The following is a 12756-nucleotide window of genomic DNA, read 5'->3' on the forward strand; positions in this document are numbered from 1 at the left end:
GCGATGCTGTCTTCAAAGCTGGATGGCCGGAAAGTGGCGGCCACTGGCTGGGAACCCAGCTCTGACAGCAGAGACACCGCCAGTAGCAGCGCAGAAGTAAGGATGGCCTGGTATACTACTGCCAGTAAGGGTTGTGGTATTTCCACCCTTACTTCTGCACTGCTGCCTTCAGAGCTGGACCCTTGCTCAGCAGCTGCCGCTCTCCGACTGCCCAGCTCTGAAGGCAGCAGCACAGAAGTAAGGGTGGAAATACCACAACCCCCCTTAAATAACCTTGCAACCCCCCTGCAACTCACTTTTGGGTCAGGACTCCCAACTTGAGAAACGCTGTTCTCTCCCAAGAAATCTGTATAGTATAGGCAAAGAGCACATAAAAAAACAAATTTAACAGAGGGAGACCAGATTTCACGGTCCGTGATTCGTTTTTAATGGATGTGAATTTGGTAGGGCCCAAATGTACTAAATTACTTTCACTGCACCTATTGCAGCCTCCCTCTTGATTTCCTATCCTCAAACAGTGAACTTGCATAACATACGGGTTTTTTGTTGGTTTTTTTTGTTTTTTTTTTTGTTTTTAAAGTTTGTGTACTCTATACATACTTTGTAGGATTTACCGGAGCCTGAACTGATTGTGATCCTTTAAGTCCTAGATATTTACAAGCTTTATGCTGTTTCAAAAAAAGAAAAAAGTGGTCAAAGAAAAAATTTCATTCACTCACAATAGCTTGTTCTGGTATTTCACAAACTGAAGACTTTCAGTTTTTACTGAGCTGTTGCTAAAGGACACTGTATTGATTGGTCTGTGTTGAATATTGTTCTGCCTTCGACTTCAGTTAATTCCATCAACCATTCTTTTTTATGTTAAAAATCTGAAAATGGCCATTAGTGACTTGTTTGAATTCAATCTGGAAGCAGATTTGTTCCAGTGACAGCTTGGCTGAGAAGCTAAGCATTGAATAGCCAATGGAGATTAAACTACTCTTGTTGGTAAAGGTGCAGTATTGTACGCTGGGAGGTTTAGTCTCCATGTGTTACATGTTAAAAATGGTGGGGGATCCACTACAGTTTTGTATAACAGATGCAGCACTCAAGTACCTGGTAAATTGGTAATGTGATCTGTGGTTTAGCAAATGTTGGGTGCCTCTGTAGTAGCCAGCAGGTTTTATGGAAGGCTGAACTGCCATTGTGGAGGTTTTGATATATTTTTGTCATTCAGCTTCTTCTGTATTTTAATTCTTCATCATTCAGATGGAATTGTATTAAACAAAGACATGTTCAAAGGTGCTTTGGAATTCAAAGAGATCCACTTTGCATATCCAACACGTCCAGAAATATCACTTTTCCAAGACTTCAGCCTTTCCATTCCAGCTGGCTCTGTTATGGCACTGGTTGGCCCAAGTGGCTCAGGCAAATCAACCATTGTATCTCTTCTGTTGAGGCTGTATGATCCCATCTCAGGTACGTTTATATGTTACTGTGACTGCCATTGGAAATAACTGATATTCTGCATCTAAGAAAACACTTTTCTGAACAACCAGTGGAGGTGTAATGGAAGGGTTCTGAGTTGAGGTCCCAGCCTGAAAGCTATGCAGAAGCAACACTTTCCTCTTTACGGGAGAGCGTGCCTCACATTGCTGGGTGCTTGATGCAGCAGTTCTGTAGAGTCCTCTCCTGTTCTGTTCCCCATGTCCCACGGTCACTGCGACATGGGGCAAAACTGATGTGATATTAAAAAGCAATCTGTGGAGTAACCTGCCAGTCATTGCCTCAGAGAGGGGGAAGAATGGGCCCCAGCAGTTAAAATAAGGAAAACTCTGTGTGTGGCATGGCCCTGCTTCCTCCCCACCAACTGGGGAGAGACTAGCACTGCCAGCGGTACTAGCCTGCGTCAGCCTGTGCACTCAGAAGCCAAGGACAACCCCACTATACTTGGCCCCTGCACCCAAGGAGATTCTATGGACACTTTTCTCCTTCACCCCCTCCACATCTCTACTTTCTTGCACCTGACAGACTGAGGCGTGATCTTGCCTCACATGTTTAAATGAGCACTGTAGAGTGCCTGAAAAAGGACAGCATAAATAAATGATCCATGAAGTACACCACCTTTGTAGGACTGAGAGAGAGCACATCTCTTATGAACACCTGAAAACTGAGTATTTTCCTCCACTGCTTTCTGCCTTTTGTCAGTATCTTATATCCTGTATAACTTAATGTTTCTTAAATTAAGGTACTATCACCGTTGATGGCGTTGATATCCGTCAATTGAATCCACTCTGGTTCAGGACTAAAATTGGAACAGTGAGTCAGGTAAGGAGGAGGGAGAAAACTTGTTTACCTTAGCCTCTAAGGCTAGAACAAGAAGCAATGGGCTTAAACTGCAGCAAGGGAGGTTTAGGTTGGACATTAGGAAAAAGTTCCTAACTGTCAGGGTGGTTAAACACTGGAATAAATTGCCTAGGGAGGTTGTGGAATCTCCATCTCTGGAGATATTTAAGAGTAGGTTAGATAAAAGTCTATCAGGGATGGTCTAGACAATATTTGGTCCTGCCATGAGGGCAGGGGACTGGACTCGATGACCTTCCAGTCCTAGAATCTATGAATCTAAGGAAGAGGGGAATTTCTACGTGAAGGAAGAAATCTGTAATCAGTTACTACTGTCTCACTTTCTAATTTTGTACTGTTAAGGACTTGTTGACATGGACACTTAGTGTGCAGCAAACTGGGGTGAGACTCTACAGCACACTAACTTGCCATGCACTAACTAGTCATGTGGACCCTGCTACCTCATACTAAAATTTTGTACTGCACTGTAGATTCACACCCTGGTTTGCCGTACACTACGGGCAACTACGCTTAAAATGCTGCAACGGCACAGCTCTAGTGCTTTAATGAAGACACTCTATGCCAGTGGTAGGCAAACTGCAGGCCGCATGTGGCCCATCAGGGTAATCTGATTGTGGGCTAAGAGACATTTTGCTGACGTTGACCGCGCGCAAGCATGGCCCCCCGCAGCTCCCAGTGGCCACGGATTGCCGTTCCCGGACACTGGGAAGTGGCAGCGGTCCACCGCTTCCCGTAGCTCCCATTGGCCGGGAACGGTGAACAGCAGCCACTGGGAGCTGCGGGGGGCCGTGCCTGCGGACGGTCAACGTCAGCAAAATGTCTCACGGCCCACAATCGGATTACCCTGATGGGCCGTATGCGGGCCGCAGGTGCCCACACCGCTCTATGCTGATGGGCGAGAACTCTTCTGTCGGCGTAGTTAATCCACCTCCCTGGGAGGCAGTAGCTATGTTGATGGGAGAAGCTCTCCCACCGACATAGCGGTGTCTACACAGGAGGTTAGGTTGGCATAACTATTTCGTTCAGGGGGGTGGATTTTTTCACACCTTTGAGTGACGTAGTTATACCGATAATGGTCTGTAATGTAGACAAGCCACTTGTCTTGTTTTTTCACAAAAAGGGAGAAACTCCCTCTTGCCCTTATACGCATTAATTAGTCACTGTTGTGTTATACTATATTCTAAAATGGTAAATTCTCAATTAGTCCCAAACTGCTTGTTCCGTGGTCTGCAAGTGTCTGATTGTGTAGGTTAGTTAAGTAGCTCCTGAAAGATAGCGATCGCTGGTAAAATACCTCTTGTGTAGGGCAGTGTTTCTCAACCTTTTTGATACCAAGGACCGACTTGCTGCCTTCCTAAACTGTGTCAGGGAGATTTCGGGGACCAACGCTGATCCACGGACTGGTCATTGAGAAACACTGGTGTAGAGGACTGGAAAGTACATGGTTCACAACTTAGAACATAAGTTGCTTGATTTTTGTGGGACTTTCTTACGAATAAATAGTCAAGAAAGGACCTCCAGAGGCTAACGCTGCAGATATGCATGACTGCTTAGCTCCATGACTCCCATTGATATTAATCAAAGTTACACAATCCTGTGCTTACATGCTGCTTTGAAAACTTACCTTCTATTGTCTAATCCTTTTGCATCCTTGCTTACATAATTATTTCCATTATGAAGGCATGCTAATATGACACTGTTGGCACTTACTTTTCTAAAGGTGCAGAAAGTACACATTCAATTGTCCCTTAAAGAGGAGCCACCCAAACAGTTTGAAAGTAGGTAGTCTTTTTACAGAAAGTCTTCATAACATGACTGGCTGGCTAGCTAACTGGGGTATCACAGTCCAGTTATTTTTCTAATCCAAATGTACTTCACATTCCAAAACATCATCTGTATTGCAAGACAGTACCACCGAATATCCTTCATGTAGGAAGAATCTCTTTTTCCTTGTAGGCGTGTCAACATTTAGTTTTTCTTGATTTTAAAAATCTCACTTTGTCCAGTTTTGAGTTACCAATAATAAAAGTTACAATACGAAACTTTTCTGTTTCATACAAAGAGCAGTCTTATCTTGTCCTGAACACCTTCTCATTGTACATCATTTGACTTGCCTTCTATTTCCTGTGTTTACACTTTTTTGCTGTTTCAGTACACAAAGCACACAATGTACGTAGCCTTAATAAGAAGAGATGACCTGTAGATGCAGCGAAGAATGATATATACCTCGTATCCTAGAAACTTGTGTTTTCTGAATGAACAGATGACCATTGACTCCTAATATTTCAGAAGGAGTTCAAGGCTATGTAAAGTGTCATTTGAAAAGTTTTCCTCAATTTTTTTAATATGGACTTACCTTTGACTTCTGACCTCCATGTTAAAATAATTGGGGCATTATTCGTTAACCCAAAAACATTAGAGTGTACAATAAATCTTAAAACTCTGTCATCTATTTGATCCTTTAAAAGGGACTTATTTTACTCAAGATTTACTAAGAAAACATATGTACTATAGAGATACCATATGAGCCATGTTTTTGCATTTATCAGGAACCAGTTCTGTTTTCCTGTTCTATTGCTGAAAATATTGCCTATGGTGCTGAGGACCCTTCTATGGTAACTGTTGAAGAAATCCAGAAAGTTGCTGAAATAGCTAATGCTGCCAGTTTCATCAGAGACTTTCCAGAAGGATTCCACACTTTAGTTGGAGAAAAAGGCATTCTCCTTTCAGGTATACCTCTGACATATTTAAAAAAAAAAAAGATATTGACCCAGTAGAACAAAAAAAAGGCTTTATCCAGCTTGCTTTATCAATCAGTAGCTTTTGTTGGAGTACTGTTGTCCTAAGCACTTAATCCCTTCTTCCCCCAACATAAAATCCATTTCAGTAACTAGCAGAGATCAGTTCATGTCTAGTTACAGTCAGTTTAGATCTTTAATTACAATCAGAACCTCTTCTATTTTACCTTTCAGTTTAATTTAATAAAACTTTTTTCTTAGGTGGGCAGAAACAACGAATTGCAATTGCTCGAGCACTGCTCAAGGTAAGCTTAAAAAACAGGTAGCTATTCTTTATTTAATTTCAAGGAGGAAAAAGAGGGGATGAGTCTTTCCTTGTGGGGAGTGAATATCTTTTGAAATATTCAAAGTTCTGTATATTGATGAGGGAGTTGGAAGAGGAAGAGAGATGGTTAAGGCAACATATTTATTTCAAGTTTTACCACCCTTTAATTTCTATTATGCCTGATGCATTCTTTTTCCTGTGGTTAGGCTCTGACTAGAGCCACTCTGTAAGGAAGACCGTAGGCCAAGATAGAATGGTTCACTTAATAAGCCTTGCTCAAGATAAGGAATGATTTCCACTTTGAATATGGTGTCAACGTCCTTGCACAACTTGGTTTCCAGCCAGATTCATGGTGTTGCTAATTATAGCTTGCAGGGCACTTCGGATAAAAACCTTGGTTTGTTGAAGTTTCTGTAGAATACAAACCAATGGCTCCCCCATGTCTTTTGGGGGAACCCCTGGATGTCGTTAAGAATAGAAACTCCATGCCTTTTTGAAGGAGAGTGAGGTTTGGGGTGATTTGACAGTCTTCTGAAGATAATCTTTTTTCAGCCTGTGATTGTTGACCAGAGGAAGGGGGCCTTTATTTTAATGCCTAGAATCTATAAATTACTTTTCATAGATTTCAACACCAGTGGACCCTCATCACCCTTAGTAATGCACACTAATAGATTCCATCTTAACATGGTCTGTTTGGTGTTGACTTTGTTTTTAGCACTTTAGATGATTGCAAATGGTGTTCCTTAGCAACAGAGAGTCCTGTGGCACCTTTAAGACTAACAGATGTATTGGAGCATAAACTTTCGTGGGTGAATGCCCATTTCGTCGGATGGCCATTACATGCATCCGACGAAGTGGGCATTCACCCACGAAAGCTTATGCTCCAATACATCTGTTAGTCTTAAAGGTGCCACAGGACTCTTTGTTGCTTTTTACAGATCCAGACTAACACGGCTACCCCTCTGATACTGTGTTCATTAGGATATGTCTGCACTGCAATTAGACATCCGTGGCTGGACTGTGCCAGCTGACTCGGGCTCCCGAGGCTCGGGGCTGCGCAGCAGTCTAGTTGTGGTGATGTAGATGTTCCTATATGGGGTGAAGCCAGAGTTCTGGGATACTCGCAAGGTTCTAGACCCCGGGCTCCAGCCCACGCCAGAACGTCTACACTGCAATTACACAGTCCCGCAGATTGAGCGCTGCACATAGGCACAGGCCAGCCATGGGTTTTTAATTGCAGCATAGACCTACTCTTAAAGACTTGTGTTGCTTTAGGAAGTTGAGCTGCATCCAACCCTCTCCAAGAGAGAGATGAAGGAAGAATGTGGTGTTGAAATACAAATTGCATTGTTTCTTTTGTGTTTAACTAAATCTCTTCTGCTTGTTCAGTCTGGTTTTGGAATAATTCTTGGAAATACATGCTGTGGCAATTCCACAGTACACTATGGTTTTTTACATTTCCAGTGTGTGTTCTTGGCCTCTAGTGGTATGTCTACACAGCAAAGAAAAACCAACATCTGGCTCAGGCTGTGGGAATGTTTCACTGCTGTGTAGACTTCTGGCCCTCAGGCTAGAGCCTGGGCTCTAGGACCCTGTGAGGTGGCAGGGTGGCAGCCCGAGCCTGGTAGCCTATGCGGCAGTGAAACAGCCCTGCAACCGAAGTGGGCCGGCCACTTTTTTTTCCCCTGTGTAGACATATCCTCAGTGGCCTGGTGCATTCCAGCCACCTAGGAAGTTGCTGCCTCCCAAATGCAAGATAAATGTTGTGTTAATGTGTTACAGGAGGGAGACTGCTTATAAGCAAACGATAGGTGGACTCTAAAATCAGGGGAAACAGTGAAATCGACCCTTAAGTGCTGCCAAATGCACAAAGTAAACAAACTGAAAAGATGAGATTTATAATCTTTGTACTAGTGATCTTAGGTGTTAAAGTAACAGTAGTAGATTGAAAAAAAGATAGATGTGATATTTTTATTTATATTCTATCCTTTTACTGTCTAGACTTATTACCTGCTGAGTCTCACGTTGTATTCAAGTCTTCTGATGAAGCAAATAATCTTGCTTGTAGTTTTAGTCCTGTTTGTGATTTTTTTTTTATACATAAATAGAATTTGTATCCTTCAGGTCTTGTATAACTTTGATTTTAATTATAATTTTACTTTGTTCTTCAGAATCCTAAAATTCTTCTTCTAGATGAAGCAACAAGGTAAGGAATAAAGTAAAGCTAGCAAATGTCCTATAATTAGAGCAGCAGACTTGGAGTCAGGAGATCTAGGTTCTGTTCCTGTCTGTGTGTGACCTTGGGCAAGTCGTTTAACTTTTTTCCCCTATCAATGGAACGGAAAAATACTTAAAGATGCTCTGATGAAAGCCACTAGATTAAGTGCAACAGACAGTACCTTGTTACTTATTAAATAAAATGCAACTCCTATGAAATATTTGTGATTTACATGAATACTAAAACATTACATAATCTCAAAGGTTTTTGTATCTCTACTTTATGAGAATATTAATGTTTGTAAGTCCTGAGTGGATAGGTATAAGTACACCACATCCACTGTAAGTTATTCAGTATTAAATTTCAGGGGTGTGTGTGTGTGTGTGTGTGTGTGATATGCATACTCAGGATGAACTGTCTGCACTAGACTTTTTCACTAAACATTTCTCACCATTGCTACCACTGGCTCAGCTTCATTAATGGTAGCAGATGTAAGAGCTGTAGTATGAAATCCTTGCCCCACTGAAGTCAGTGGGAGCTTTACTGACTTCGGTGGAGTCAGAATTTCACCCCTAGTGTAGAGAGGTCTCCAGGCAGCTGCCAGTATTGTAAGCACCAAGTCAACTAATTCTGCTCACAATGAGTCTACATGACTCGGTACTTAAAATGCTGGCAGCTGCCAACGCTTTGTCTTCATTAGCAACTCCACCATTATTACCCTGTTGGAAAGGCAGTGATGGGAGAGCTTAGAGAAAGAAGCCTAGTGTAGACCAGGCTATATTGATTTTAGAGAACAGTGACACTTATTTTTTCTTTTCTTCTGAATTAGTGCTTTGGATGCTGAAAATGAGTATCTAGTGCAAGAAGCTCTAGATCGGCTTATGGAAGGGAGGACAGTCCTAATTATTGCTCATCGTCTGTCTACCATTCAGAATGCTGATTCTGTTGCAGTTCTTGACCAAGGCAGAATTATTGAATGTGGAAAACATGAGGAACTTCTTGCAAATCCAAATGGACTTTTCAGGAAACTAATGAAGAAACAAGCTTTTCTTCAGAATAGTAAAACTTTTGCATTAAATGTGTAAAATCCAGAGAAAAGGAATTTTTAAAAGAAAATGTATGAAAGGAAGTATAAGGAATAGAAACTTACAAACTACAAAGAATATAATTTGTTTCTAGTTATGTAAAGTAAATGTTCTATTTTTTCCAAAGTGTACAAAATATCATTTTGAAACTTAGATGTGTTAAACTTTTTATTCAGAGATTTTTAATAATTATTGTAACTTTTTAAATGTCCACAGCACTGAAATTGTTTTCAAAGTGTATAGATTCTTCTGCTTTGTGGTAACTTAATTGATTCAATATGGCATTTTCTCTATTTTAATGCATTGTATAGCAATGAACTCTATTCTCAAGCAAGTTCCTAATTTTAGGGAAATTAGAAATCCAGAACCTGGTAATTTCACCACCATCATCTCTTGCGTACCAGGGACCTTTTGTTTTCTGGGCTTATCACTGTACTTTGGCTTTAAAAGACTGAAGTTCAGAATTGTGTGACGGTAGTGGCATGACAAAAACTCTTCAGTCTCCTTTTTCACATGCTGCTTTTTTCTCTTCCCTTTCAAAATAAAACTGGAAGTTGAGGGGTATAATCACCATCTGCAGTAACTGTAGATAATTATTTATAAACCGAAGTTATTTTAAATTATTTGGAAGCTTGGATGGGGAGTAGTACCCTTGAAAGCTTCAGGTTTTACAGCTAGGGCAAAGGGAGCAGAATTGCTGCTAAACATTAGTTTGTAGTAGAAAATTCTAAAGTTTGCATGCATCTCCTCATTGCTGTATTCTTCTGGTCTTTACTTTCATTACACTCTAAAGGTGACCTTTAAAGGAACAAACAGTGGGCTTGTGCACTTTTTTGCCTCCTTGAAAAGGGTATATAAATCATGCTCAAAGCTTTATTTGCAACTTTTTTCTATTCTCGGTTAGAAATTCAAGTCCTGTTTAGCTATGAAGACTCTGGGGCAACCAGAAAATTAGTGAAATTACAATATCACAATAAAAGACTGGAAGTTGAGCAACTGAGATAGGAGGGAATATTTAGTCAGTTGTTTAACACTGCCCTAACTCCCATGACTACCTGAATGCTTTGGTGAAAAGATGCCTTGTTAAATATGCAAAACCCTTGTCCCTTCAACTAAGGAGAAGTACACAAAAATGTGAGAGCACCAGCAAATCCAAGCAGGACCAAATTTGATGTTCCTGATACTTAAGTTAAAAAAAACCAAACCCCCTCCCCCTCTTCTAATACAGACCTTTTTTTATTCATTGTGAAGAAATAAACAAAAATCCAAAGCCAATTTAAAACAAAATTCTTTTGCAACTCACCTTAAGAGCAGTCTATGCTGGCATAAGCCTATGCATGGTTAAAACAATTGTAAGCAGCAGGTGAATTTCCTAGTACAGGGTAAGGCCTCAGTAAAATGTATGCTTGAGAATGTTTTAGAAGGAAAAGCTCTACCTTAGTTATGCCAATAATTAGGGTTGCCAGGCATCCAGTTTTTGATAGGAATGCCCAGTCGAAAAGGGACCCTGGTGGCTCCGGTCAGCACTGCTGACTGGGCCTTTAAAAGTCCAGTCAGCGGTGCTGCAGGGCTAAGGCAAGCTAGTCCGTACCTGTCCTGGCACCGTGCTGCGCCCCGGAAGTGGCCAGCAGGTCTGGCTCCTAGGTGGGAGGGAGACCTGGGGCTCCGTGCACTGCCCCCACCCTGAGCACCAGCTCTGCACTCCCGTTTGCTGGGAACTGCGGCTAGTGGGAGCTGGGGGAAGATGGTGCCTGCAAGCAACAGCAGCGTGCGGAGCCTCCTGGCCCCCCTGCCTAGGAGCGCGGTGCCAGGACAGGCAGGGAGCCTGCCTTAGCCCCACTGCACCCCTGACTGGGAACCGCCTGAGGTAAGCCCCAGCCCTGAGCTCCCCCAAACCCGGAGCCCCCCCTGCACCCCAAACCCCTCATCCCCGGCCCCATCCCAGAGCCTGCACCCCAAGCTAGAGCCCTCACCTCCCCCTGCACCCCAGCCCAGAGCCCCCTCCCACATCCTGAACTCCTCATCCCAGAGTCCATACCCCATCCTGCACCCCAGCCACCTCCTGCACTCCGAATCCCTCTGCCCCAGCCTGGAGCCCCCTCCTGCACCCCAAACCCCTCATCCCCAGTCCCACCTCAGAGCCTGCACCCCCAGCCAGAGCCCTCATCCCCTCCCACACCCCTGCTCCAGGCCGGAGCCCCCTCCCGCACCCCTCATTTTTTGCCCCATCCTGGAACCCACAACCCCAGTTAGAGTCCTCACCCCCTCCCACACCCCAACCCTCTGCACCAGCCCAGTGAAAATGAGTGAGGGTGGGGGAATGTTGAGAACAGGGGGTGGGGCTTCAGGGAAGGGGCGGGCTTAGGTTGTTTAGTTTTGTGTGATTAGAAAGCTGGCAACGCTATATGCTATTGTGTGAAACATTAAAAACAATTCTAAAAACCACTGCAGGCTAAAAATGCTGATAAAGAATGCTTTAACTTCATTATTTCTCTCTATGTACCCTTTGAAATGATGGGCTTGTTCCTAAAAACCATTACTCATGTGAATAATCATTCCTCAGGTAAGGTGCAGAATGAACTCATAAACTGTGCACTAGGTGTCTGTGTGGACCCTGCTGCCACACAAAAAGTTCCATTGCGTGCTTTAATCTACTCCCATTTCAAAACAGCCTAGATTAAAGCACACCATGAAACTCTTATCACCTACACTGTTTTGAAATGGGAATAGATTCAAGTGCACTGCAAAACTTTTAGTGTGGCACGGTCCAGATGGACACCTAGTACGGTGCAGGCTAATATGGGTAGATTTACACCCCAGTTTGCCACGAATTAAGTGTTCCTATAAACAAGCCCTGAGAGTCATTGGGATTTGGGCTCCTAAGTCACTTAAAGAACAGGAGTACTTGTGGCACCTTAGAGACTAAAGTACTGTGCCACAAGTACTCCTGTTCTTTTTGCGGATACAGACTAACACGGCTGCTACTCTGAAACTAAGTCACTGAAGCCTTTTTGAAAAATTTAGCCAGTTTGAAACCACCATGCACCTGCTGCAGGGAGCTGTGATTTTCATTGTGGGTAGGTGCCCAATCCACAGATCCTGCAGCGCATGCTGGGAGTACTGGATGTGGATGTGGCACACTGTATGTGGCCAATACAGCATAGCTAGTGATGTTCTGCACAGTTTTGTTTTATACCACTGCAATCCTACTAGTTCAAGCTTCAACAATACAATTCTTCAGCTTTGAGGCTTTGTAGGGAGATTGAATCTTTCTGCTAAGAAAACCAGTGCGTTTTTAAAAACGCTCACAGTATTGCATTCTGGTTCATTAAGGGAACCTTCAGTGGTTGCCGGTATAGGCTAAACCCAGCAAACTGTTAGTGTGCATCTGAGACACTATTGACAGACTTGCTTTGCCAAGGACAATTTTATTTCATCCAGTCTGCTAATTCAATGTGGTCTTGTGAAGGAAAATGGGCCACGCTTAGGTGGAGTATCTGAATAGTGCACTATAGCACCCTATGTAAAATGAACCTGTTTGTTATACTCACTGATGGCATTTTCCAGCATTGCCCTCTTCAGTTGTTTTTAGTAATTTTTTTGTATCCTGAATTAAAATTTACCAATAAAAAATTTATTGCTTCTGTCATCTCATGGTAAGACATACTGCTTCATAATGATGTAACAAGAACTTGGATCATTTCAAATAATGATTAAACAGTTCTCCTTCCAAAGACTTGAAATTTAGAACACTAATGGTGATGTACTGAATGAGAGTACATAGAACTCCCATATAATTTAATGGAAATCTTGTTCAAAACTCTGAAAGTGGAATATGGTTCTGTTTTCTGTGGCATCACACTTAAAAAAATCCCCATTTAGTTACTCCCTCAATTTAATTATTCCGTACTTGACACATTTCTTGGATTGTTGTACACATTAAATAAGATGACCAGCCTGTCCAACTTCAAAAGCCAAATTCTCAGAGAGAATGAGTAACTACTTTCTTCATTTGGAGTTGTAGGCACTCAACGGGTGTTCCGCATC

The 12756-nt window shown here is 42.5% G+C and overlaps 1 protein-coding gene across 4 annotated transcripts in view; it reads left to right on the forward strand.

Annotated features, from left to right (window-relative positions):
• ABCB10 (ATP binding cassette subfamily B member 10) overlaps positions 1 to 9522 on the forward strand; it is a 39616-nt gene extending 30094 nt beyond the window's left edge. For all 4 annotated transcript variants that reach the window (XM_008169739.4, XM_065590502.1, XM_065590503.1 and 1 more), the window contains 6 exons: positions 1249 to 1458; positions 2228 to 2307; positions 4893 to 5073; positions 5343 to 5386; positions 7578 to 7612; positions 8454 to 9522. In XM_008169739.4, coding sequence (XP_008167961.1) covers positions 1249 to 1458; positions 2228 to 2307; positions 4893 to 5073; positions 5343 to 5386; positions 7578 to 7612; positions 8454 to 8709 — 806 coding nt within the window. In that variant the 3' untranslated portion in view covers positions 8710 to 9522. The remainder of the gene's footprint in view (positions 1 to 1248; positions 1459 to 2227; positions 2308 to 4892; positions 5074 to 5342; positions 5387 to 7577; positions 7613 to 8453) is intronic.
• The last annotated feature ends 3234 nt before the right edge of the window (positions 9523 to 12756 follow it).

This window comes from Chrysemys picta, chromosome 3 (assembly GCF_011386835.1).
Source record: "Chrysemys picta bellii isolate R12L10 chromosome 3, ASM1138683v2, whole genome shotgun sequence".
In the NCBI taxonomy this organism is placed as follows: Eukaryota; Metazoa; Chordata; order Testudines; family Emydidae; genus Chrysemys; species Chrysemys picta.